At 47.0% G+C, this 27,742-nt stretch overlaps 1 protein-coding gene across 3 annotated transcripts in view; it reads left to right on the top strand.

Moving 5' to 3' along the window:
* TBC1D22B (TBC1 domain family member 22B) overlaps positions 1–27,742 on the top strand; it is a 76,878-nt gene that overhangs the window by 15,759 nt on the left and 33,377 nt on the right. For 2 of the 3 annotated variants that reach the window (XM_002714652.5, XM_008262859.4), the window contains exons 2-8: positions 364–420; positions 15,245–15,552; positions 17,735–17,914; positions 18,416–18,486; positions 20,186–20,314; positions 21,861–21,926; positions 26,414–26,528. In XM_002714652.5, the coding sequence (XP_002714698.1) occupies positions 364–420; positions 15,245–15,552; positions 17,735–17,914; positions 18,416–18,486; positions 20,186–20,314; positions 21,861–21,926; positions 26,414–26,528 (926 nt within the window). The remainder of the gene's footprint in view (positions 1–363; positions 421–15,244; positions 15,553–17,734; positions 17,915–18,415; positions 18,487–20,185; positions 20,315–21,860; positions 21,927–26,413; positions 26,529–27,742) is intronic. The other variant, XM_070074127.1, reaches the window with a different exon arrangement.

Raw genomic sequence — 27,742 nt, 5'->3', positions numbered from 1 at the left:
GCAATATAGTGTGGCTTCATTGCCTTAGTCCAAGGAACCTTTAAAGTAGGCAACGTTCATGTTTTACAGATGAGAAAACAGGCTCAGAGTAGTTAGATAACTCTGCACTTTCATGTTGGATACCAGATCTAACATTTGACCTCTGCCCTCTTTAAACTAAAGTCCATCATCAGGGAAAATGGACGTTATCAAAGACTTCTTAAAAAGAGTAGATGATTATCTTTGGGGGATGGCTCGAGTGTTTAGCTGGTCTTGGAAGTAACCAGCTTCTCAAAGTCCTGTCCAGTTTTGTGATGTGGATGGTACTGAGCCAACATATTTAGTTTCCTGACAGGTTACTTTTCCCTTTTTTCTTACTTTTAGCATCCAGCCTGTATATGGAGCACAGCACCCTCCTCTGGACCCTCGGCTCACCAAAAAGTAAGTTGAGGCACTTTTCTTTACCTCCCTCCCTCCCTCCCTTCCTTCCTCCCTCCCTTCCTTCCTTTTAAAGATTTATGTATTTGAGAGGCAGAGTTACAGAGAAAGGGAGAGACAGAGATCTTCCATCCACTGGTTCACTCCCCAAATGGCCACAACGGCCAGGGCTGGGCCAGGCTGCAGCCAGGAGCCAGGAGCTTCTTTTGGGTCTCCCACATGGGTGCAGGGGCCTAAGGATTTGGGCCATCTTCTACTGCTTTCCAAGGTGCATTAGCAGAGAGCTGGATCAGAAGTGGAGCAGCTTGGACATGAATCGGTGCCTGTGTGGGATGCTGGCACTGCAGATTTAACCCACTTCAGCACAGCGCCAACCCCTAGGCATTTTTCTTTTTATTCACCTGCTTCTTCCATCACCTTCATAGATAACTCTGCAATTTCTCCTTTTTTGTTGAATGATCATTCCCACCTTAACCTTTTCTTGCTTCTCCTCTGCCCTGTTTTGGACCAAGAAATTAATAATCTTTCTACCTCCAAATGGTTTATTGCTAAATGGGAAACTAGCTGACATAGGAATTTTGTGTTTTCCTATAGTGGGAGCTGGTATATGGAGGATTTGGCATTGCATGCGCTCTTCTTGTTAAAAGGTCTTTATTGATTACATGTTGTCCCTGAAAGGCAGATGACGGATGACCCTCCCAGATCTCCTCTCAGGGCATCTGTTTTCTGGGACTCACTGTTTCTGAATATAGGTGGGTCTGCCACTTTCCCCTCACTTAGGGAAGTGTGAGAAGTAGGGCAAATAGAATATGGCTGGCATTATCCAGGCCCTGTTATTCCTTGACATACTCAGTAGACTCCCTAGAGGCTATTTCTCTAGCAAAACTCTAATAAATTATTTTCTAACACAGCCAGGGCCCTAGTGAAATCCAAGATGTGTGGGTGTATCTGTCCCCCCAGGGTGTCACATTATCCCACCTCTCTCAAGGGCCGTCACTCCGCCATAGTGAGTTAAATAAAGAGGTAGATCAACTTGAGTTTTTTAAAAACTTTGGGCTCTATCTTTGGGCATGTTTAATCTCAGAGCCTTGTTTCTGAGAAAGCTGTACTTTGTAAGGTAAGCTGAGTGATTTAGGAGGAACACACCCAGGTTTTCACTCTCTTGGGGCCTGTGTAATAATCTAGTTCTTTTTTTCACAATGGAGAAGTAAAGATAATTTATAATTAGGATTCTAACTATGTGACATTCTGGAAAAGGTGGAATTGGAGATAGTGAGAAGATGAGTGGGAAGGGCATTTGGTGCAGTGGGTAGGATGCTGCTTGGGATGTCTGCACCCTGTATCAGGGTGCCTGGGTTTGAGTCCTGGTGCCACTTCCAATCCCTACTTTTTGCTAATGTGTATGTACCATAGGAGGCAGTGGTGATATCTCAGTGGTTGGGACCCTGCCACCCATGTGGGAGACCCAGTTGGAGATCTCAGCTCCTGGTTTGGCCTGGCCCAGCCCCAGCTGTTGTAGGCATTTTGGGAGTGAACCAGCAGATGAGAGATCTCTGTCTGTTTCTTTCTGTTTCTCTGTCTCATAAATAAACAAGTAAAGACAAGAAAAAGGATCAGGGGGTAGAGGATGGATGAATAGGTGGAACACCGAGGATTTTTAGGGCAGTGAAAATACTCTGTATACTGTAATACTAGAAACACTATGTATTTGTCTAAAACTGTGAATGTACAACACCAAGAGTGGGTCTCCCGCAGTCCGTGGGCTCTGAGTGACTGGGATGTGCCAGGGTATGTCCGTTGTGACATACGGACCCTGTGGTAGGGGATGTCAGAATGGGGGAGGTTGTTCAGTCAGGGAAGGAAAACGCTGCCTTCCTCTTGATTTTGCTGTGAGCCTAAAACTGCTCTAAGTAAGCTCTTTTTAAAAGGCAAAAAATGATAATGTATATTAAATAATTTTGAATATCTAGAAAAGTGCTATAACAAGTATGGATTATCAGTATTTTAAAGTATTCTTAAACAACATAGCTAACTATGGTGTACTTTGTAAAATTCTACCAACTTGTTTTTGGTATTTGGTGAGTATGAAGGACAGTCGTCTTTTTGTGATTTGGTGACTATGTAGAATGATAGTCTTCTGAATTGCTGTAGATGCAAGAGTGCTCTCATATCTGTAAGATGCACAATTTTTCTATCAGAAACCACTAGAGGGGGTAGGCATTTGGTCTAGTGCTTAAGATGCTCACATCCCAGGGCTGGCACTGTGGCATAGTAGGCTAAGCCTCCACCTGCGGCGCTGGCATTCTATATAGGCACCAGTTCATCTCCTGATTGCTCCTCTTCCAATCCAGCTCTCTGCTTATGGCCTGGGAAAGCAGTGAAGGATGGCCCAAGTGCTTGGGCCCCTGTACCTGCATGGGAGACCCAGAAGAAGCTCCTGGCTCCTGGCTTTGGATTGGCCCAGCTCCCGCCATTCAGCCTTTTGGGGAGTGAACCAGTGGGTGGAAGACCTTTCTCTGCATCTCTCCCTCTCTCTAACACTACCTCTCAAGTAAATAAATAAAATCTTTCTAAAAAAAAAAAAAAAAAGATGCTCACATCCCATATGGGCCATATGGGGTACTTGAATTTGAATCCCACCTCCCAATTCCAGCTTCCTGCTAATATGGACCCTAGGGGATGGCAGATGATGGCTAAAGTAGTAGATCTTGTCACCCAAGTGGGAGACCTGGATTGAGCTCCCAGCTCCTGGCTTCAGCCTGGCCTGGCTGAGGATATTGTGGGCATTTGGAGAGTGAACCAGCAGGTGGAAGCCCCTACCCCTCTCTTTCTCCTATCTCCTATCTGTTTTTATCTATGTTTCTCTGCCTTTCAAATAATCGCAAATTTTATTTTATTTATTTTTTAAAGATTAATTTATTTATTTGAAAGTCAGAGTTACACAGAGAAGGAAAGACAGAGAGAGACAGAGAGAGGTCTTCCATCTGCAGGTTCACTCCCCAACTGGCCAAAACAGTCTGAAGCCAATCTGAAGCCAGGAGCCAGGAGCTTCCTCCAGGTCTCCCACACAAGTGCAGGGGCTCAAGGACTTGGGCCATCTTCCACTGCTTTCCCAGTTCACAGCAGAGAGCTGGATTGGAAGTGGAGCAGCCGGGACTCAAAGCAGCACCCATATGGGATGCCAGCATTGAAGCAGCAGCCTTACTCGCTATGCCACAGTGCCAGCCCCTAATCGCAAATTTTAAAAAGGAGCACAAGCTCTTTGAGGGCAAGGACTTTGTTTTGTTCCCTTGGCACCAAGACCAGCACAAGGCACAGAGCAGGCACTGAGTAAATATTGTGAATATTTATTTGTAGCATGAATAAATGGAATTCATTAACTCAATGAGCTTTTCTTTAATATTCTTTAGTTTGCATCTTTATCAATAATAGGCTTTCTGGTCCATTGCCTGTTCCTCCTCCTTCCTCCCTCCCTTCTTCCCTCCCTCCCTCCCTTTTCATTGATTTATTTGAAAGCAGAGTTAGAGATCTTTTTTCTTTTCTTTTTTTTTTTTTTTTTAAGATTTATTTCTTTATTTGAAAGGCAGAAATACAAGGGGAGAGAGAGAGATCTTCTCTCTGTTGGTTCATTCCCCAAATGGCCACACCAGCTGCAGCTGGGCCAGGCCAAAGCCAGGAGCTTCCTCTGGGTCTCCCATGTGGGTACAGAGGCCTAAGCACTTGGGCCATCCTCCACTGCTTTCCCAGGTACACTAGCAGGGAGTTAGATTGGAAGTGGAGCAGCTGGGACTTGAACTGGTGCCATATGGGATGGGGACATTGCAGGCTAAGCTTAATCTTCTATGCCACAGCACTGGCCCAAGCCACTTGAATCATCTTCCACTGCTTTCCCAGGCCCATTAGCAAGGAGCTGGATCAGAACTGGAGGAATCCAGACTCGAAATGGTACCCATATGGGATGCTGGCTTCTTAAGTGGAGGCTGTACCCATTGTGCCACAATGTCAGTCCTGTCCCTGCTTCTTTCTTGCTCAAGGACCATGATTTTATTTGGATGTGGAATATGTGACAATTTTAGGACAGATACCAGGATTATTTTAAAGCTTTCGTTATAATTTTTTGGTAATCCCAGTGATTACCATCTCATTGGTTCTGGCCAGTGAGATGTAAAAGGTCACCTGAGGGTTCCTGGAAAGATGGTCCTTTGGGTCAGAAAGCATTCTGGGAAGAAAACCTCTTTGGCTGCCACTCAGCTCTTTCCTGCTTCTTATGTGGCAGTGTGAGCATGACGTGCTGTAAGCTGCAGCGGCTGCCTCAGAACCTGAGACAAAGGCCCAGAGAGCTGCAGATAACAGCCCAGCCTCCTGACATCATGGTCTTCACCATTTAAGTGTTGTAATTGAGTGTCCTGTCAGTTGGAGCCAAAAGCATTCTGGTCACAGGCAGGAGTTGCTGGTTAGCAGTAGATACATTGCAGCACATTTTGTAAAAGCCTCTGATAAACGTGACTAACCTATAAATCTGCTCATCCACCCTTACACAGGGCTGAGGACCAGGGTCAGCATACCTTGTCTGTACCTGTCACTCAGTTTCCCCTCACCCTGTGTCAGCAGGTCTTCAGGTGTATCTCCATATTCTAGGCTGCCCATATGAACTTATATACTCCTGTTTTCTCACCTGTTAATGATGCAAAACTAAATATTTTCACCAACCATTCTGCAGAATTGTAGTCGTGCTTTCAATGGAAGTAATCACTTAGCTTTGCAGTTTGGGAGGGATTTGATTGCCACTGCATTAATTGCCTGCCTTTTTCAGGTACCTGGTGGTTTGGTGTTAATACTCTGCAACAGGAGACCACATCTGGGAAGCACCAGGCCATTTACAATTCCAGATTGTTGCCATAAAACATTTATGGCCCTTAGATTAGTACCTTTGTTGGGACATTTTTATTACATTCTCCACTCCATGGTTATCATTCCACTCCAGACCATCATTAATTGCTATGGAGTTAATCCTTATCACCGCAGAAGCCTTTACATTGTGTCCTCAATCATCTAAACTACACAAGCGCAGTTAGGTCACTCCTGTCCATGTATATTGACTTCAATTTGCTAAGTTATTACTAATAGCAATAATATTGCCTGCGGTAATTTTTATAGCTCAGATAAAACTAGTCTTTCTGCTGCACGGCCCCATTGGCCACTTGATGGTAGGACAAGCTTCTAAATTTGTTTTCTGAATTGGTGCTAAGGTATGATCGGTCTTGTTGTGAGTTATATAAAACTAGTTCATGTGAAACCACTGTAGTTCCTAAGCTGTTAAGATGATTGGATCTATTTGTTACTAAATTTCCCCACTTGTCTTACATTACTTATCAGTGTCAAACTTTTAAAAATTTTGTGAAGTGAAAGAAACATATCAATAAGACAGTCTTTTTTTTTTTTTTAAGATTTATTTGAGGGGCCAACGCTGTGGCATAGCAGGTAAAGCTGCTGCCTGTATCCCATATGGGCACCGGTTCGAGTCCCGGCTGCTCCACTTCCAATCCAGCTCTCTGTTATGGCCCAAGTCCTTGGGCCCCTGCACCCGTGTTGGGGACCTGGAGGAGGATCCTGGCTCCTGGCTTTGGATCGGCTCAGCTGTAGTCATTGCAGCCATTTGGGGAGTGGGCCAGCGGAAGGAGGACCCCCCCACACCGCCTCTCTGTAACTTTGCCTTTCCATAAATCTTCCAAAAAAAAAAAAAATTTATTGGAAAGGCAGAGTTACAGAGAGGCAGAGAAAGAGAGAGAGGTCTTCCATCTGCTGGTTTACTCCCCAGATAGCTGCAACAGTCAAGGCTGCACCTATCCGAAACTAAGAGCCGAGAGCTTCTTCCAGGACTCCCACGCAGGTGTAGGTATCAAGGACTTGGGCCATTTTCCACTGCTTTCCCAGGCCATAGCAGAGAGTTGGATCAGAAGTGGAGCAGCTGGGTCTCGAACGAGTGCCCATATGGGATGTTGGCACTGCAGACAGCAACTTTACCCGCTACACAACAGCTCTGGCCGCAATAAGACAGTCTTGTGTTATAAAATTACAGAGTGATTGATCTTTAGTGTTCCTTACCTGTATAACCTGCGGCCACTCTTGTTCAAAACACTGTTAGGTTTTTATGTTACCACTTAACCATTTAACAAGTTACTCTTTACCAAATAGTCACCAAATCCTTCATCAGGTTTTGTTCAAATGTCCTATTTATTATGAAGCATTTTTAGTGTCACTTGTGCTTTTTTTAAGATTTATTTATTTATTCAAAGGCCTGAGGCCAGGAGCCAGGAACTCTATCCAGGTCTCCCACATGAGTGGCAGGGAACCAAATACTTGGGGCATCATCTGCTGCTTTCTCAGGTCCAATAACAGGGAGTTGGATTGGAAGCAAAGCACTGGGACTATAACCAACATACCAATATGAGCTGTTGACGTCACAAGCCTGACTGCAACACAATGCCAGCACAGTGCCTCTACTTCTTGAATCCCTTTTTCTCTGCCCTTTACTAGCTCCATGACCTCAGTCAAATCGCTTAGCCTCTCTGAGCCTTAGATTCTTCATCCATAAAATAAGACTCATCTCACAGAGCTTTGTGAGGGTTACAGGCAGTATCTATGATGGTGCTTTCTAAACTAATTAGCATACAGGTGTAAAGGCATACGGGGAAGGTGGTCATCAGAGGCCAGTTGGATGTAGCTTTGTCGTGGTTGTGTTTAACCTTGGTTAAACTTCAAGCCACAGGTGGCATTCCTGTACTTGGGCTAGGTATAAATTGGTTTCATACCATGTTTAAAGGAGGCAGCCTATAAACCCAAGGCACCCCACAGCTAGAATGACCTGGGTTAACTTAATTACTACAACTACTAGAGTCATGGGGGAGGGGAGACCGTTCTCTCCCAAGGACCCCATCACTAGATGTGGCTTCTTCCCTCTGTTCCGACTTAGGTCTGACTCCCATGCCCCATTCTGAATAGACAGGAAGTTTGTCCCACCAGTGAGGGAGTTCCTGTCATCTCTGTGTTCTTGGGGAAGATTACAGCAGTGGTGGCCTGTGGCTCAGTTTACCTGACTACCCTTCTTCCCGGGCTGGAGATCCCTCCGGGCCTTGACCCTCTTCTTCATCACTATTTTCGCAGAGTAGAGAGTCTGTATACTGGCTTTGGGGGCAGGTTGGCCTGGATTTGAGCCCAGGCTGCGCTACCTGCTCATGGCCTCAGTAAGCTTCAGTTCCCTCATTTGGAAATGAGAATAATAATACTACCTATTTCAGAGGCTTATTAGCAAGCACTAAATGTGGAAATGGGTAAATATAAAAATTAGCACTGGGCCTGGTTCCTGGTGAGTGACCAATAACTGTCAGCTATCATGTGTGTGTGAATTCATGTGTCTTTGGAGAGAACAAAATTCAAAATTAATGAATGTGGAAGTGCCTCAGAGCCTTAAATCTGCTAATCAGTATCTTCCCTGGTCTATAGAATTCCCTGTCCTCTCACTGGCAGCCCTAAGTTCACTCCTTGCTTCCCACTTCCATTCTTGTGGGAGGTTCTCAACAACCTTGTTCTGTCCTCACACTTCTACCCTTTCCTGGGGATCCCAACCCCCTCCATCCGCAAAGCCTTCTTCCCTCAAGACAGAACCGACTTCTGAATTGGTTGGTTGGGTTCTGGGTTTTGTAAGCTAGGTGTCCTTAAATTATTTTTGGCAGCCTCCAAGTGGTCTGCCTTAAATCTATTGTCTTTCTGTCACAGGAAATGGCAGCCTTCTCACCCCTCTTCCCTTCTCTTTGTATTGGAATGTGTCCTTCCAGTTTCTATTTGCAAGTCTTCATTTCAGTAAATTCCTGTTCTTAATCCACTTCAATTACATTGGAACATCTTCTGACACAAAAACATAATTAAATGCTCAGACACATTAAAAGCTGTAAAGGAAAAAATAACAAAGTCCATGTACCCACCACTCAGCTGCCTTTTTTCCCCCCCATTTTTGTAGGAAGCTCAGCATCCGTTAGAAGCTGGCACTCAGCTCGTCCCAGGGCTCCAGCTCTCCCTTGTCAAGTTCTTTAACTTTTTTGAGCCACTCTCTGTTTTGGTTTATTGAAGATTACAAAGGGAAAAACATTCATACTTTTTTTTTTCTTTTTGAAGATGTATTTATTTATTTGCAAGGCAGAGTTACAGAGAGGCAGAGGAGAGAGAGAGAGGTCTTCCATCCACTGGTTCACTCCCAAGATGGCCACAAAGGAGCCAGGAGCTCCTTCCAGGTCTCTCATGCAGGTTCAGGGGCCCAAGGACTTGGGCATCTTCTACTGCTTTCCCAGGTCACAGCAGAGAGCTGGATCAGAAGTGGAGCAGCCAGGACTCGAACTGGAGCCCGCATAGGATGCTGGCACTGCAGGGGGAGACTTTACCCACCACACCTCAGCACCCGCCCCAAATCAGTCATACTTTTTAATTTTAATGTTATATATGCTGGAATCCTTATTGCTAATAAGGCAGCTCCACATTCACTTATCTTTTAATAATTTCATTTCAGTGCCTTCATTTGGAGTTATTATATCATGTATCAGTTCATTGACACCACAAATTCCAGTCTCCCATCAGGCTTAACTGTTTGCTTGCTTGCTTTCTTCCTTTCTTTCTTGATTTTTATTTATTTATTTGAGAGGTAGAGTTACAGACAGAGGGAGAGAGAGAGAGAAAGGTCTTCTATCTGTTGGTTCACTCCCTAGATGGCCACAACGGCTGGAACTGCACCGATCAGGAGCCAGGAGCTTCTCCCGGGTCTCCCACATGGGTGCAGGGGCCCAAGGACTTGGGCCGTCTTCCACTGCTTTCCCAGGCCATAGCAGAGAGCTGGATCAGAACAGGAGCAGTTGGGACTTGAACTGGCTCCTATATGGGATTCCAGTGCTGCAGGGAAAGGCTTAGCCTACTATGCCACAACACCAGCCTTTAACTGTTTTCTTTTAAGATTTATTTATTTATTGTTTGTTTATGTATTTGAAAGGCAGAGTGGCAGAGAGAGAGAGAGAGAGAGAGAGAGAGAGAGATACTCTGGTTCACTTCTTGAATGGCTGCAATAGCTGGGGCTGGGCAGACCAAAGCCAGGAGCCTAGAACTTCGTTTGGGTCTTCCACGTGGTGACAGGGACCTTGTTCTTGGGTCATCATCTGCTGCTTTCTCAGGCACATTCACAGGGACTTGAATTGACACCCTGAAATGGGATGCCAGCATTGCAGGAGCAGCTTAACCACACACACTAGCCCCATCTGTGCTTTCTAATCTTGCTATTTAATACTTGCTCACTGTTCTGCTGGCTTCTGTTCTGTATCTGAAATTCACCAAGCTGCTTTCTGCTGCAAGACCTTGCAGCTGCATTTTCTCCTACCTGAAAAAGGCTTCCTCAGCTCTTTCCATGGCTGATTCTTTCTCCACATTGAGGCCTTAGGTCAAGGACTGCCCCAACCACCTCTGTATTCAGAGGTTTCTACCCCTTCCTTGCTGTGGCCTCTATCAGCCTCTATTTCTCATCTAAACTACAGAACACAGAAAGTGTTTTCTTGGTTCTCTTAAGGATTACATATGCCTGTTGCTTAGGAGAGAAGTGAACTCATTATACACAATGGATGCCTGCAAGGGAGGGGGAGGGCTAGAATTGAATTCTCTGAATCTAATCTATCGTATTGTCTGGTTTATTTCCTTCTTAGCACTCCCCCATACCCTGTGACTGTCTCATTTACAGTTTATTCTTTTGCCGCTTGAGAATATGAGCTCCCAGAGGCCAGGGAGCTTGTGTGTGTTGTCTAGTAGTAACACTTGGTGCGAAAAAAATGCAGTCTTTGTTGATGAGCAAAAGAAATGTTCTTTTACCTGTGATGACTTAGAGTTATTGCAGTGTTCTAGGGCAGTTTTTCTTAATTTTTTTTTAAAGATTTATTTATTTATTTGAAAGTTAAAGTTACACACAGAGAGAAGAGGAGGCAGAGAGAGAGAAGTTTTCCTTCTGCTGGTTCACTCCCCAGTTAGCTGCAATGGCCGGATCTGTGCTGATCCAAAGCCAGGAGCTTCTTCCGGGTCTCCCACATGGGTGCAGGGGCCCAAGGACTTGGGCTATTTTCTGCTGCCTTTCCAGCCCATAGCAGAGATCTGGGTCGGAAGTGGAGCAGCTGGGTCTCAAATTGGCGCCCATATAGGATGCCAGCACTGCAGGGGTAGCTTTACCTGCTACATCACAGCTCCAGCCCCAGTTTTCTAATCTTTAGTGTATCCACTAAAGAGTTCACCCCTATAGATTGAGATTCAGTAGGGGCTGGTGCTGTGGTGCAGTGGGTTAAACTGCTGTTTGTGATGCCAGCATCCCATATTGGAGTGTCTGGTTAAAGTCCTGGCTATTCTGCTTCCAATTCAGCTTCCTGGTCATGTACCTGGGAAAGCAGCTGATGGTGGCCCAAGTACTCCTGCCATCCATGTGGGAGACTAGGGTGAAGTTCTTGGCTTCAGCTTGGCCTGGTGCTGACTGTTGTGGCTGTTCCAGGAGTGAAGTAGGAGATGGGAGATATCTCTCTGTCTCTGTCTCTCTCTCTATCACTCTGCCTTTCAGGTAAATAAATAAATAAATCTTTTAAAAAGTAAAGATTATAGTTCAGTAATCAGATTATTCTGAAGTTGACTCTTTTAGGTGACAGAATAAAAACTTAGATTGGGTTGGATATGTGTCATTTTATTTTCAAATGTGACCTATCTCTTGTGCAGTGGTTTCATCCAGGCTAAGATGTGCACATGTGCTTCTCTGGGTATTAGACCATCAGCATCCGCTCAACTCCAGTCTGAGTTAGAATTCATCTTTTTCATTTGATGGTTATTTAAGGAGTTCGCCAAACTTTCAGTATTTGTGCAATCTTATACACGGGGCTCCAAGGATGAAGGCAGGAAGGACAGCCCCATACTCCGGTGCATTGTTTTGTAGGTGACAGGTCTTTTTCACATGTCCACCTGTTTGTTCTTGGCAGTGAACCCTCTGAGGTGGCACTGCAGGTGGCAGAACCTGGGTCCTCCTTCACAGAGGAGAAGCAATCGTAGCAGAGTCCGGAACGTGCAGCCTCAGCGTGTGTCTACAGAGGAGTGATCTGCCTTTTGGCCAGTAGGTGGATCCTCACCTGTGCAGATAGTAGCACTGCATTGCCGCCCCTTCATTTTCTTTGATTTGGCCTCATTCATTTATGATTGTTCTTTCAATAGGTTTCCAAGTACTCTTACTTTGCAGGTTGATGAAAACCAGCTGAACAACCTGTTCTGATTAATAAAACTAATAATGCTCACTGTAGAAAATGAATCTGATTCAGAGAAGTATAAAAATGAAATTAAAGATCACCTATAATTCCACAGCCCAAAGATGAGCACTGTTAACATTCTGTACATTTTTTCCTGGTCTTTCTATGCATATACTTTAAAAAAAATATTTATTTATTTATTTGAAAGGCAGAGTTCCAGAGAGGCAGAGACAGAAAGAGAGAGGTCTTCCAACCACTGATTCACTCCCCAAATGGCTGCAATGGCCAGAGCTGAGCCAATCCAAAGCCAGGAGCCAGGAGCTTCTTCTGGGTCTCCAGTGTGGGTGCAGGAGCCCAAGGATTTGAGCCATCTTCTACTGCTTTCCCAGGCCATAGCAGAGAGCTGGATTGGAAGTAGAGCAGCCAGTACTCAAACCAGAAACCATATGGGATGCCGGCACTGCAGGCAGTGGCTTTACCCACTACACCACAGCACTGGCCCCTATGAATATACTTTTATTTTGACTATAAATATACTTTTTAAAAAAATTACACACATCATAAGAAACATAATTTTTGACCCTGTTTTCATTTTATTAAGATCATTTTCTTGTGATGTTAAGTAGCCTTACATTACATCTGGTGGCTAAGCCATAATTTACCTATCTCATCATTTCTAATTTCTAGATGTTTATGTTGTTTGCCATTTTTAAAACAAGATCAGTAACTCTGATATAAACTGATTTTGATCATCTTCATCTCCATCTGTTTTCTGTGGTCAGAGATCATGAGCTGTGTTAAGGCTCACATATGTGTTGACAGATTGTCTTCGAGAGGGTGGTGCAATGCACACCTCTGTTGCTACACCCTGCTCCTCACTGGAGACAATAAGTCTTTATTTAAATCTTTGCTAGGGCCAGCGCTGTGGCCTAATGGGTAAAGCTGCTGCCTGCAGTGCTGGCATTCCATATGGGCACCAGTTCCAGTCCTGGCTGCTGCACTTCTGATCCAGCTCTCTGCTATAGCCTGGGAAAGCAGTACAAAATGACCCCAAGTCCTTGATACCTGCATCCATGTGGGAGACCTGGAAGAATCTTCTGGCTCCAGCCATTGTGGCCATCTAGGGAGTGAACCAGTGGATGGAAGACCTCTTTCTGTCTCTCTCTGCCTCTGCCTCTCTCTAACTCTGCCTTTCAAATAAATACATCTTTAAAAAAATATTTGCTAATTTAATGGGTAAAGAATGATCTCTTGTTTCCATCATATTTGACCTGTTGCATCCTTGCAGTCTTGCTTTCTTTCGCATTGTGTGTGGTGTATTTTCCTTTACCCTCTGAGGCTAGTTTGCAAATGGTGCCTCAGAGGTATTGCACGCCCTTTTTTGGAGTGGTTCATAGTGGGCATTCTGAAGCTCTGTGAGTTAGTAGGCTGTGAGAGTCAATGTCCATCATTTAAGCCATCATTTGCAGTAAGTGAAGAACTCCTCTCCGGAGACAGGATGGGTTAGCAGGCCACCGTTCTCCACTCCTAGGGAGAAGACGCCTCTGGCATAGGGACTGCGCTCTCCTGGCCAGCTCTGTTTTTCACTTTAGAGTCCTCTTCGCCTTGCAGGGGAAAACACTGAGTGTTTTATGATGTTTTCAGCCTGTTGCCTTCCAGTCCCCTAGTACCGTGAACCTCCACGAGGCTGTACCCTCTGTTTTGCTGGTTGGAGTCTTTGGGATGCCAAATGAGACTGAGTTAGCAATGTCTAAACCACATAGTCCCCTGGAACCTGACAGAATTTCCTGAACTCTAAGGCAGTGGGACTTGGGTCATAAAGGGGAAGGTTCAGGAAAGTAGGATTTTTAAAAAAGATGTATTTTATTTATTTGAGAGGAGTTACAGAGAGAGAGAGAGAGAGAGAGAGAGGTCTTCCATCTGCTGATTCATTCCCCCAAATGGCCACAACAGCTGGAGCTGAGCCGATCTGAAGCCAGAAGCCAAGAGCTTCATCTGGGTTTCCTATGTGGGTTCAAGAGCCAAGGACTTGAGCCATCCTCCACTGCTTTCACAGGTGCATTAGCAGGGAGCTGGATTGGAAGTGGAGCAGCTAGGACTCCAACAGGCGCCCTTATGGGATCATGGCATTATAGTCAGCTGCTTAACCTGTTACACGACAATGCTGGTCCTGGAAAGTAGGAATTGTTTACAGGGCTCTAAGGGCTGTTTCCTTGGTAGGGTAATCTGGAGCTTCCCAAACACCAGCCATATCATCTTAATGATTGTTTGCCGTTTTCTGTATTATTGTTTAGTAAATACATCTGTGAAATACTTATTTACTCAGATTTATTTTTTAAAATAAATCTTATTCTATAAATGGAAGACCATTATCATTTGTCATAAATTAAATGATTTTAAAAATAATCACAGTGAAAAACAAAGTAGTCTTATTCACTTTGAAGCTAGATCCTATTACTTGCAGATATGTTCCTCCTGAGGCTGCCCTCACTTTGTTAAAGAATGGAGTTTTAAGTACAGAGCAGCACCAAACTTGGGCTTTCTCCTCAAGGCTAACGAAGGACTTTAACTGGATAAAAAAAGGCAGCAGGTTTTTCGTAAAACTTTCTCTGTTCTACCATTAGTTACATTGGCATAACAAATTAACTCAAATCTCAGTGGATTAACACAGTGAAAGTTTTATTTCTTGCTTATGCTACATGTCCAGAATGGGCTGGGGGAAGGGTGGAGGACAGGCCATGCTCCACACAGTCACTGAGTGTCCAAGGCTAAGAGAGATGTCTGCCCTCTGGAACGTTGCCAGTCACCACGGTAGAGGAGAGGTTCCAGAAGAACTTAAGCTTGTTCTTTTGTCCTTTGGCCTGGAAATGATTACCTCACTTCTCTTCAGCCCATTGACCAGAACCAGTCACACGGCCTCACCTAAGTGCACGGGGGCGGAAAATATAGAGGAGCACGTGGGATGATGCTTGGCGACCTTTGTGTCTGCTGCATCTGTCGCTGCTTTAGGCTGCTCTGGCTGTACCCAGAAAGGAATGGAAACAGGTGGCCTGGGTTTGAAGATGGTTATGGCTGCACGTGGAGCACTTCGTAGAATTGTTAAAATTAGGGGCCAGCACTGTGGTGTAGCAGGTAAAGTTGCTGCCTGCAGTGCTGGCATCCCACGTGGACGCCAGTTCGAGTCTTGGCTGCTCCACTTCCAATCCAGCTCTCTGCTGTGGCCTGGGAAAGCAGTAGAAGATGGCCCAAGTCCTTGGGCCCCTGCACCCACACTGGAGACCCAAAAGAAGCTCCTGGCTCCTGGCTTTGGGTTGGCTCAGCTCTGGCCGTTGCAGCCATTTGGGGAGTGAACCAGCGGATGGAAGACCTCTCTGCCTCTACCCCTGCTTCTCTGTAACTCTGCCTTTCAAATAAACAAATAAATAAATAAATAATAAAAAAAAAGAATTGTTAACATTAAAATATCAAGCAAGTTGAAGGTGGTCAGACGTCTCGGCCACTCTTTGGTAATGGTGTCTCCTTTTTTGAAGTTTCATTAAAGAAAGGTCAAAAGTCAACACTGTTCCTCTGAAGAGTAAGAAGGCCTCCAGTTTTCATGAGTTTGCCCGGAATACCAGTGACGCTTGGGACATTGGCGATGATGAGGAAGAGGACTTTTCCTCACCCTCCTTCCAGACTTTAAACTCAAAAGTTGCTTTGGCAACTGCCGCTCAAGTCCTAGAAAATCACAGCAAGCTGAGGGTAAAGCCAGAGCGGTCGCAGTCGACGACATCTGACGCTCCTGTGAACTACAAGGTCATCAAGTCCAGCAGCGATGCCCAGCTGTCCAGAAACTCCAGTAAGTCCACTGTGCCCCTCCGCAGCCCCAGCCTTCTTGTCAGAGTGCAAGTGAGGTAAAAATGGTTTTCCTTTAGGGCGTCACTCAGATCTCCCACTGGCTGATAAATAAGTGCGCTCAAGCCTGAGGTATGACACCACGAGCCTAGCTGACCACTAGCTGTCCTTGCCCCTCCCGCCTTGGTGGCTGCTTTGCCCAGGACCTGGGCCTTCGTTTATTGACACTCAAGCATCACCTGCCATTCTCCTCCTCTTCTCTCTCTTTCTCTGTGGTCTGATTGCTGCACATGGCTTTCACCTCCGTCAGGTGTACAGATATTTGTCTAAAGTTGTTAGTGGCTAAATTTCACAAGTGTTTGGGGCTGTTGATTGACTTTCTCATCCTTGGGAACAGCCACTAGTGTAAGGTTGTTTTACCTGTTCTTGCAGGAGGAATCGACATGTGCCTGAAGGCACCAGGTCACAGCTCCCTGACCATGTGGTGTGCTCATCAGGTTGGGAGGAGAGGCCCATTCTGATTCTTTCCAGGAAACTAGCCTCTGTGACGGCTGGGGGTGATGGTGGTTTTACAAGATGCTTGAGAACTCTCAGTGTAGTCTTTTAAGTACCCAGCGCTGCATTTCATATTGCCCTAAAGGGTTTTATGGAAGTCGGTGATTGTGAGTTCCGTCATTGTAGTGAGATGTTAAAACTGAGAGTTGAAACAGAGGGCTAAGGATGAAAGGGAAGAAGGGTGTCAGGGCCCTGGAGTGTGTCCTGGCTCACCGCCTAAGAGAATTCTTTTCACAGTTTCAGACTAAACGTGTGGTTATGCAGTTAGGCTGTGAGGTCTTTACAGTCATTCCACAGTCAGTTTCCGTCACAGATTTGGGCCCCAGCTTGAGCCTTCGGTGCCAGGCACAGACAGGCGTTTGGTGTCAGTTGGTTGGGTGGCCACAGGCACTGACTTTGGAAAGTACACACTGATCAAGGGCTTCCGGCGTGAAGAAGGCCCCTGCCATGATCCCTGATGAGCTATCCAGTTCAGCCTGGACCCCCTGTGGAGGTTCCCTCCTGCGTGCATCTGTCTGTTTATGGCTAATAGCAGAGATGTGCGTCTGTCTCAGCAGGCATGGCCTGCATTCTCTAGGCCCTGTCACTATACCCCAGCATCCCATCCAAGTACCTTGTGGCAATTGTTTTTGCAAACCTTCTTGTAGTGCTAGCTGATCAGCAGCCACTGTTTCGTTTTTGTTGTGACTACTAATTTTTAAGGCCTGGACATGTTAAGAATAAGAAATAGTCATGAAAGACACCGACTATTAAAAACAGACCCTTTCTTTGTCGTGGTACAATAAACAAGGGTTTTGGAGTTGGACATACTCGAGGTAGCATCTCAGTGCTACTGAGTTCTCTGAGCTGCAGCTTCCTCAGCTGTAAAATTGTCATAGATTATCATAAGTTGCAAGGATCAAATATGAGATCACACATAAAAATGACCAGTGTGGTGCCTTCTGCTTAGTAAGCACTTAATAAATGTTAGTGCCACACTGCCTATTGCTCCCACCCACCGTCTGGTTTAGAAATCTCTAGAACTAGACATTGCATGCAGCTTGAGTCTGTGTCCCTGTTCTTTCAGTCACGTACCAGCAGAATTAAAACCTGGTTCCTTCTGGTGGGAAATGCAGGAGCACCAAGAGACTGTAACTACCCAAGACAAGACTACCTAAGGCAAGCCTTCTTGTGCGGGATGCCAGGCACAAGTCCGAGTTGTGCCAGGGGCACCCAGTCCCTCAGCCCTTGGGGCAGGCAGGTGGGACCTGTGTCCAGCAGCCTCCTCCTCTTATTGCACTGTACTTCACAGTAGTGTTGCTGCTCACGTGCTCTGTGATGGGGGAAGGGGAGGAAGACACTGCCTCAGCTGCATTGCCCACACGCTCACGGTTAGGCACTGAGAAAGGTTTCAGGTTGGGGTAGAAAACATTTGCTCTTCTGAAGGGATCTCCCAAAAAGTCCCGGGGGTTGCCATAGCCTCAGAAGGCTGTGTTAGCTCATGAATTGCCTCAGGCTGGAGGATGTTGACAGGGCCCCCCCAGCGGGTGAGTGGGGTCCCGCTGGGCACAGCTGCTCTGGAGGAGACACCACCCAGCACTGTAGGAGTTAAGGTTTCTCAGAATCCCTGCTCTTCTCTCAAATGATCTCAGGTGACACATGCCTGAGGAACCCACTCCACAAACAACAGTCACTCCCTCTCCGACCCATCATCCCCCTCGTTGCCCGGATCTCAGACCAGAACGCCTCTGGAGCCCCTCCCATGACGGTCCGCGAGAAAACCCGCCTAGAAAAGTTCCGTCAGCTGCTCTCCAGCCACAACACCGACTTAGGTGAGTCCTCAGGAGCCCTGAGCGAGGTAGGTGTGCTCGGTGACTGGAATTCTCAGAGACCGGAAGCTACTGCTCTTTATTCTGCCTTCTTTTACTTTTTAGCATCTCCTGATCTGGTGTCCGTTGCAGTGATGTGCAGGTATTCAGTCAGAAGTGTGTCACTAGAGGTCAGGGACCGAGGAGCTGGGCTGGTTTCTGTGGCCTGTAGACTTAGTGCACACATCTGGCTTTGGTTTTCCCCACCTCCAGGTGACTCTTAGTGAAACCCATGGGTCTTTCTCTCCTCTGAGCTTACTGGATCGCTGCCGCAGGGCTGTGTCCTTGGCACTTGGCTGCTCAGGCCTGTTGCGGGCTGTTCCCTGTGCTTGTCGATAGCAGGCAGTGGTGGTGGTGGTGGTGGTTTTACTTGACTGATAGGAGTGATCAGGCAGTGCTGGATGACGTTTGTTCTAGGATATTGGTGGGGAAAGCCAATCCGACCAGGCTGTTTTCTGTTTGCAGATGAACTGAGGAAGTGTAGCTGGCCAGGTGTTCCCAGGGAAGTACGACCTGTAACCTGGAGACTCCTGTCGGTGAGTTCTGCCCGCTGTGTAGAGGCCTGATGCAGTTAGTCTGGACACAGTGGTCTTCCTCACAGACGCCTCTGGTCCTGCGGGGTGTGACAGAGGGACCACGGTCCTTTTCTGTGCATACAGAAACACATCTTTTGTTATTTTTTTAAAGATTTATTTATTTATTTGAAAGGCAGAGTTAACAGAGAGGCAGAGGCAGAGAGAGAGAGGTCTTCCGTCTGATGGTTCTCGCCCCAAATGGCCACAACGGCCATAGCTGAGCCTATCTGAAGCCAGGATCCAGGAGCCTCCTCCAGGTCTCCCATGTGGGTGCAGGGGCTCAAACACTTGGCATCTTCTGCTGCTTTCCCAGGGCACAGCAGAGAACTGGATCGGAAGAGGAGCAGCCAGGACTTGAACTGGCGCCCACATGGGATGCCCGCAGTGCAGGCGGCGGATTTACCTGCTATGCCACAGCGCCAGCCCTGAAACACATCCTTTAGCGTTTATTTCCACATGCGTACAGCAGGAATATGTTCTTATTCCACACATGTAGAAGAGCACAACTTGCTCCTGAAGTCACCATCTCACGTTCTCCGCAGCAGCGAGGAAGTACGACAGGGTGATCCCAGTGCTTACTTTGAGCAAGCCCTCACATTCCCTGCGCCTCACTGCTCTATCAGTCGCAATAGCCAAAGTGGTTGAACCCCACTTTATCATTTGGAAGCATTGATCAGCGGACCTTCCTTAGAAGCCTTGCTGTAAGTCCTGTTTTCACTGAGGGCGGGGCACTGTGCCAGCCCCTGCGATAGGACACTTAGATTTTCTGAGCCTATGAAATTCATTCATCCATCCAGTAAGGACTTACCGAGGGCCTGCTGTTTGCCAGGCACGGCCCCAGGTGCTGTGAACAAGTACAAAAATGCATGAACCACGGACCCTGCTCCCAGGCACTCCCTGAGAAATGCTTGGCATAATTGTCTGCAGAGGAGGGGTCTCTCCTAACCGTGCTCCCCACCCCCAGCCTTGTAACCTTACTGACATTGCTCCTGCCACTTCTAGTAAGCTTGAATGATGCAGAGTAGATTTGGTAAGAACAGAAGCAGAACAGGAGTTGTAAGAATGCGAGTGGCATCTAGGGCAGGGATAAGAATGAAAGCTGGCCTGGAGCGGTGGCCAGGAGTGGCTGCTGCCAAAAGTTCTGTCTGGGCTTGAAGCTGCCACTTCCCAGATGCCCTGCAGCTTCCTAAGTTGGTGGTTCTGACTGTGACACAGAAAGAATGTGTAACTGGCACACCACTGAGAAGCAGCCTGGAGGTCGCCAGATCCCTGTGCTTCTCACAGTATGGCCCTGAACAGACGCAGGCCTCACAGGCCGTGACTGGGGTCCAGTCCCCTCCTGCTGACCTACATTTCAGCGCTCGCTGTGCCAACTCCGGGAGCCATGGAGGCTCAGCAGCAGTGTGCGCTCCAAGTGCAGCACTGCGCCAGAGGAGTAAATAACCCTGGGAAAGCTGGCCCGCTTTCATCCGCCCACATGTGGATCTCATTGAGAGAGAGGGAAGCACTGGGTGGCCAAAACGAGGGATTTATCCTGTCCGCTGGCCGTTCTCCTTCTGTTCCTTTGATAGCTTCCACGCCTCTGCTCAGGCTAAAATAAAAAACCAAGGATTCACCCAGCCAGTATCTGCTCCCCTCTGACGGGCAGTCTTGTCCCCAGGGCTATCTCCCAGCAAACACGGAGAGGAGGAAACTGACTCTGCAGCGGAAGCGTGAGGAGTATTTTGGCTTCATCGAGCAGTATTATGACTCTCGGAATGAGGAACACCATCAGGATACCTACAGACAGGTAGGGTCGTCACCTGCAGCCTCTTTGCCTATTAGTCACACTGCAGGTGTGTCTCCTGGGAATGCCAGCAGGGTACAGATTTCTAGGTCTTCAGGCTGTGGCATGCTGCTCAGGAATTCAGTTTATTCCCCTCTTTTCTGCACCTCCTTTTCATTCATAACATCCCAGTCTAGCTATTGTAAATAGACTTTTTTTGGTCACTAATTAGTGGCCTGAGAGTGCTCAAATTTTAATGTGCGTGCAGTACCCAGGGTCTTCATGAAAATGCCACCTGGGGGTTGTGGAAACAATGCAGGTTCTGATTCAGGAGTCTGGGGCGAGGCCTGCTCTTAACAAGCTCCTGAGCAGCGCTGACGCTGCCAGTCCAGGCCACTCTGTGAGTAGTAGCAGTTACGGAGTGTGAGAAGAAGGGTAAGTTCGCCCTGGAGTGGTCCAGTCCCTCTGGGCTGTGATGTCAGTGTGCCCTCTGGCAGCCGCTGGGCCTGTTCAGCTCCCATTTCTGTCTGTGTCTGCCTGTGGGAGTCTCCCCTCACTGCCTATGCAGGAATGTCTGCTGCACTCACATGGAGGGAGCAGGAGAGCAGCAGGTGGTTGTAGAAGGTGGGGGTAGGCGGCTATCCACAACAGCCCCAAGAACTTAAGGAGCCTCTTTCAGACTGGCGTTGGGAAATCCCCACAGCTGAACCCAGCAGAATGACCTCTTTGCTAACAGAAGACCTTGACTTCATTAGCAGCTCCTCCTCGATTCCCTCTCCTGGCTCTTTTTTTTTTTTTTTTTTTTTTTTTTGACAAGCAGAGTGGACAGTGAGAGAGAGAGACAGAGAGAGAAAGGTCTTCCTTTGCCGTTGGTTCACCCTCCAATGGCCGCCGCTGCAGCCGGCGCACCGCGCTGATCCGATGGCAGGAGCCAGGATCCAGGTGTTTTTCCTGGTCTCCCATGGGGTGCAGGGCCCAAGCACCTGGGCCATCCTCCACTGCACTCCCTGGCCATAGCAGAGAGCTGGCCTGGAAGAGGGGCAACCGGGACAGAATCCGGCGCCCCGACCGGGACTAGAACCCGGTGTGCCGGCGCCGCAAGGTGGAGGATTAGCCTATTGAGCCACGGCGCCGGCCCTCTTCTGGCTCATTTTTATGGCTGTCAGAGACCTTTTAGTTCTTAGGAAGTATTGATGGGTAAGATTCTGACAGGGGGGTAGATACTTTGACTACACTTATTAACTAAGTGCCGGCCCAGAGCAAAACTGACTCCAGAGCCAAGGACAAAGCAAGTGGTACTCTTGGGTCCTGAAACCTGTTGCTGTTTGGCTTACATGGTTGACATTAGGAGGTTTCCTCAGTGTTTGACAAGCTGTTGCCCTCATGAAAGCACACTCCACGTGGACAGCTAAGTTTACTGAAGCGGACTTTTTTCTGGGTCTGTCAGTTCTTGCTGAAGATAAAATTACAGTGTAACTCTTAGTCTCTTTGTTCTCATTTCATAAGAAAATAACTTTGTCAAAAGAATAGACTGGCATTTGTGTTTTTGGACGTGGCTTCTCTTTTTCAGATTCACATTGACATTCCAAGGACGAATCCTCTCATTCCATTGTTCCAGCAGCCACTTGTGCAGGAGGTGAGGGGATTACTTGATGTTCTTTGGTCCTTCTCCCCGCCCCGTCCCCAGTTCTGTGGCACCTGTTCACAGATTTACCACTGACCATGGTAGTACCTCATGTTCAGCTATGGAGCTTTTTTTTTTTTTTAAGATTAATTTATTTATTTGAAAGACAGAGTTATAGAGAGGCAGAGGCAGAGAAAGAGAGAGAGGGGGGTCTTCCATCTGCTGGTTCATTCCCCAGATGGCTGCAACAGCCAGAGCTGCACTGATCCAAAGCCAGGAGCCAGGAGTTTCTTCTGGGTCTCCCACACAGGTGCAGGGGCCCAAGGACTTGGGCTATCTTTTACTGCTTTCCAAGGCCATAGCAGAGAGCTGAATGGGAAGTAGAGCACCCAGGACTCGAACTGGTGCCCAGATAGTGTACTAGCGCTGCAGACCAGGGCTTTAACCCACTGCACCACAGCACCAGCCCAGCTTTGGTTCTTTTAGAGCACTTTTTTGTGCATTCTCGTTTGATCTTCAAAGCCAACCTGTGAGCCAAGTAGCACCTTGAGAAGTTAAGGAACTTACCCAGAATCTTGAGGCTACCTGGTGACAGAATGAAGAACCCATATCTCAGAATTGCTGTTCCTGTGTTTGCTCTACTTTCAATTTTTCCTTATGTCTCTTTGTCATTTTATTTGAAAGGTGGAGAGACAGAAAGAGATCTTCCATCTGCTGATTTCACTACTCAAATCCCCACAATAGCCAGGGCTGGGCTGGGCTGAAGCCAGGAACCTGGAACTCTCTCTGGGTCTCCCACATAGGTGGCACAGACTCATGTACTCCAGCCATTATCTGCTGCCTCCCAGGGTGCACATTAGCAGAAAGCTGGAATCCGGAGTGGAGGAGCCAGTACTCAAACCAGGCACTCTGATGTGGGACGTGGGTAGGGCAAGGGTATCCCAGCTGGTGTCTTAACTGATGTATTGAACACCTGCCCCCTCCCCTTTTTAAAAATTTTCACATTTTTAGTGTACAGTTTACTGCTATTAAATACATTCACAGTGTTGTGCGACCATCACCAGCATTCATCTCTAGAACTTTTTACCTTCTTGAACTGAAACTCCATTCCCATTAAATAGCAACTCCCCATTCAAAGCCACCTTTCTGCATTTTGTCTCTATGTATGTGACTATACCAGGTAACATCGGATAAGTGGAATCATACTATATTTGTCCTTTTGTGAATGGTTTCTTTCAGCTAGCATATTGTCATCAACGTTCATCCATGTTGTAGAATGTTTCAGAATTTCCTTCTTTTTTTAAGGCTGAAAAATATTCTCTATATGGAAATATAGCACATTATTGCTCCATTCATCTGACGATGGACATTTTGGTTGCTTTCCATCTTTTGGCTATTATGAATAATGCTACTCTTAATATTATGGGTGTATCACTTCTTGGTCTTTTGGCTAAGATCAAGTGTAATATTATGGGTGTATAAGCATCTATTTGAGTGCTTTTTTAAATTTTTTGAAAGATTGCTATTATTTATTTGAAAGACAGAGACAGAGAGGTCTTCAATCTGCTGGTTCACTCCCCACATGGCCGCAATGGTGGGGGCTGGGCCAGGCCAAAGCCAGCAGCCAGGAGCTTCTTCCAGGTCTCCCATGTGGGTGCAAGGGCCTAAGCACTTGGGTCATCCTCTGCTGCTTTCTCAGCGCATTAACAGGGAGCTGGATCAGAAGTGGAACAGCTGGGACACAAACTAGTGCCCGTAAGGGATGCTGGCATTACAGGCAGCAGCTTTACACACCATGCCACAATGCTGGCCTCTGAATCCTTGTTTTAAATTCTTTTGGGTATGTATCCAGAAGTGGTATTACTATATGTGTGTGGGTATGTGTGTGTGTGTATTTTTAAAGATTTATTTATTTGAAAGGTAGAGTTACAGAGAGAGAGAGGAAGTGACAGAGAGAGATCTTCCTCCATCTGCTGGGTTCACTCCCCAGATGGCTCCAACAGGACAGGCCAAAGCCAGGAGCCAACAGCCAAGAAGTCCAGCCTGGTGTCTCGGGGGTGACAGGAGCTCAAGTAGTTAGGCCATCCTCCACTGCTATCCCAGGCACATTCGCTGGGAGCTGGATCAGAAGTGGACCAGTGGAACCGGTGCCAATGTTGGATGCTGGTGTTGCAGGTGGCAGCTTAACCCACTGCACCACAGCACCAGCCCTGTGATAGATATAATGAGACCGAGCAAGTTAATGAAGCACATGGGAGGTCTGGGGGGCGGGGTGGGCAGTAACTGTGAAGTCCTTGAGGTCTGGGGTTTCCTTGACAGATTAGCAGCAGCCAGGACACTGTGTGTTGGTGTCCCTTGAATTGAGCTTTCAGTCCTCGGGGAGGTTGTGATAAGAACGCTGAGATTGCTTCTCTTTGATTTGGGATTATATTCATAATTCTGCTTAAACATAGAAACCTCAGCTGGTTGAATTCTTTATGACTTGCCGTTAGCATAAAGAAGCCTTTGAGAGTGATGCCAGCATTTGACCTGTAAGATCCTGCTCAAAGGAAGCTAAAGACCTATTCGGTTTCCCACAGCACAGCCTGCTCACTCCTCATTTTAAAGTGGAGATGTTCAGATACTGTTTCTTTACCTGTTGCTGCTTCTAAATTTGGAGGTAGAGTAATCTAAAAGACTTTTCCTAGTAGTTGGATCTGAAAACCACGATGGAAACAGATTTTTTTCTTTCTAGTTTCCTTAAATCACCTTTTCATCTAGCAGGCCATAGTCGTCTTAAACAGAAAAAATGCCAGCCAAGGAGCAGAGTACGAGTAATACTGAATATCAGAAGGCTTGCTTTGCAAACCTGAAAGATGCTTGTAGGCTCCACTGTCTATGATGCAGTGGCTAGGAAGCATCCTTTTTTGTGTTTGTACTAGATAACCATCTCCAAAATCATGCCACATTTCCTTTCTCTTGGCCTCCCTGGGAGGTTCTTCTCCTTGCAGCAGCTAGAGAGGGTCTCTCCAGTCTGACTGCAGAGTCCCTGTGCAGTGGAGGCCCTCTCACCTCCTGTCCCGGCAGCATGTGCTCTCCATGCCCCTGCTGTTCCTGTGGTGGGACTTGCAGAGTCACGAGACGGCTCAGTCAAAGCCAGGCTCAGGAGTTGCCGTCTCCAGAGTGGAGTCAGGCAGTGGGTATCATCAGGGTGAGGGACGATGGGGAGAGCTCAGAGGGTCTAATGAAAGTGTATCAGTGGGGGCGTGCGCCCTGGTTCTTGACTTCTGTCTGTATAGAAATAAGGAAAAAGTCCAAGATGCAAAATGAGAGTATTTTATTAAGCCAGGGAGAGAACAGAGGAAAGCGGGAGAAAGCAATCGCAGGACTCTTGGTTGCAAGACGCAGAGAGGGGACTGTAGAACTGGATGTCTGGTAGGGGAGTACGATCCTGGAGTAGGTACCGTAACTTCCCTTTCATCTCTGTCACCTGGGTGGCTGCCCCTCTCCTGGTGTAGTCACCCCTGCCCTGAACATAGTGTGTAAGGGTCATTGATTGGGCTGGGATCAGTGAGGTCCAGCTGTTCCCAAGCCCTTTCTGAACATGGAAGGGGTACGATTGGCCTGGTCTGGGTGGGCCCACGAAATGAGGGAGAAGAAGGGGGAAATTTCCATCTTCCAGGACCGTGCCTGTCCCTGCCTAAATCTCCCTATCACTACAAAAGATAGTTGAATTGGACGGGTTTCTGTAAAGGAGCCATAAGATCTTCCCTCTGTCCCCAGCCTGGATCTTCGGCTTCCTATGGTGAATATACTTAACCGCAGAGGCCTCTGCTGGTTTCTCTGTTCTCAAATTCCTAGCCTTAGGGGTCCCCAGGATTTGGTTTGTTTAACTTCCTATCCTCAGTGAACGTCTGAGGTGCATCCTGGTATGTGAAGCAACTTCCTGCATGTGTAGTCTGTCACTTGTTCCTAGTCAGGCTGGGTTAGAACTAAATCCAGATCTCCTTCCTTCCCAGTGGGGCTGGGGTGGGTAGAGGATTGGGGGATTGGGGGGGGGGTGGGAGTGCCAGAGAAGGGTTTCCTCTCTCAATCCCATCATGATGGAAAAAGACTTAGCAAAAAGCATAAGAACTAGGGAGTTCTGATATCTTGTGCTTGGAAATAGAGAAGCAGAATCCACAAATGAGAATGTGGTGACTTAAATAATGACATCCATAGCAAACCTTTGTCGAAGTCATTTGTGCCACCACCTTTTCCTTTTCCCAATTTTATGTTGCAGTGACCAGGTACTGACAAAATAAACAAAGGTCGAGAAGCATCTCCCCCTACTTGAAAACAGCTAATGTGGTGAAAATTTTTCGCATTGATCAATTCCCTTTGTCTCGCTGTGTTTTAAGATTTTCCTGAAAGCTCTGCACTAACCCTGAGATGCATTCATTGTGACGTAGCTAAGTGGAGGGAAGGAGTGTGTCCCCATGAATTAACACCCGTATCTTCTTTCTTTCTCATTTTCCTAGATCTTTGAAAGAATTCTATTTATTTGGGCCATCCGACATCCTGCCAGTGGGTATGTCCAGGGAATTAATGACCTGGTCACTCCGTTCTTTGTCGTCTTCCTCTCAGAATATGTGGGTAAGAAGCATGAGTACCAAGTTGAACAAGCTATTGTTCTTTCTTATCTGTCAACTGTTGGTTTTTCACAGGGCAGAAAAGATAATGGGGGCCAGCCTTGAGGCTTAGTGGGTTAAGCTGCTGCTTGTGAGGCCGGCATCCCATATTGGAGTGCTGGTTACTCTGCTTCTGATTTAACTTCTTAATACCATGACCAGCAAAGTAGTATAAGATGGCCCAGGTACTCTGGTCCCTGTCATGTGGGAGACCAGGATGGAGTTCCTGGCTCACTGGCTTTGGCCTGTCCCATACCTGGCTGTTGTGGGCATTTAGGGAATGAACCATTTTGGATGGAATATCTCTCTCCGTCTTTCCTTCTCTCTGTCACTCTTCCTTTCAAATAAATAAATCTTTTTCAGAAAGAGGAGAGAGGGGCCGGTGCTGTGGCGCAGCGGGTTAATGTCCTGGCCTGAAGCGCTGGCATCCCATATGGGCGCTGGTTCGAGACCCGGCTGCTCCACTTCTGATCCAGCTCTCAGCTATGGCCTGGGAAAGCAGTAGAAGGTGGCCCAGGTGCTTGGGCCCCTGCACCCATGTGGGAGACCTGGAGGAAGCTCCTGGCTCCTGGCTTCAAATCAGTACAGCTCTGGCCGTTGTGGACAATTGGGGAGTGAACCATCGGATGGAAGACCTCTCTCTCTCTCTCTCTTTCCCTCTCTCCCTCTTTCCCTCTTTCTCTCCCTCTCCGCCCCCCCCCCCCCGCTTTTCCTTCTCTCTGTATAACTCTGACTTTCAAGTAAATAAATAAATCTTTAAAAAACAAGAAGAGAGAAATGGTAGCTTTGAAATACATAGCTAACCCTATTTTAACAGTAGAAGCAGCTTATATCTTAAGATAGTGACAGATCGCATCTAAAAAGACCTATTTTGTCTTAAAATGACCAAATTGATACATTTTTGTTCTGCTGTTACCAGGTTATTTTAGGATTATAGTGAGCTCTCTCAAATGCGGCCTTTCTCCAGGAGCGCTGGGATTCTAGTTGTGGATCAGGCCTCCATGCTGCAGTTCATGTGTTGTGTGTTAGGTGTGGGCTGTGAGAATGTGGAGGATGCAAGGTTGTGGGACCCCAGAGTCCAGCCCATACCCCAGGCAGTGGAGTGTTCCAGGGGAGCTGCAGGGCCCTGATTTCTCCCCACTCCTTCTCACTTCTTACTCCACTTAGGCTTTTGTCCCT

The sequence above is a fragment of the Oryctolagus cuniculus genome, chromosome 5 (genome assembly GCF_964237555.1).
Source record: "Oryctolagus cuniculus chromosome 5, mOryCun1.1, whole genome shotgun sequence".
Classification (NCBI taxonomy): Eukaryota; Metazoa; Chordata; class Mammalia; order Lagomorpha; family Leporidae; genus Oryctolagus; species Oryctolagus cuniculus.
This window is presented reverse-complemented; position numbering and strand designations above follow the sequence as displayed.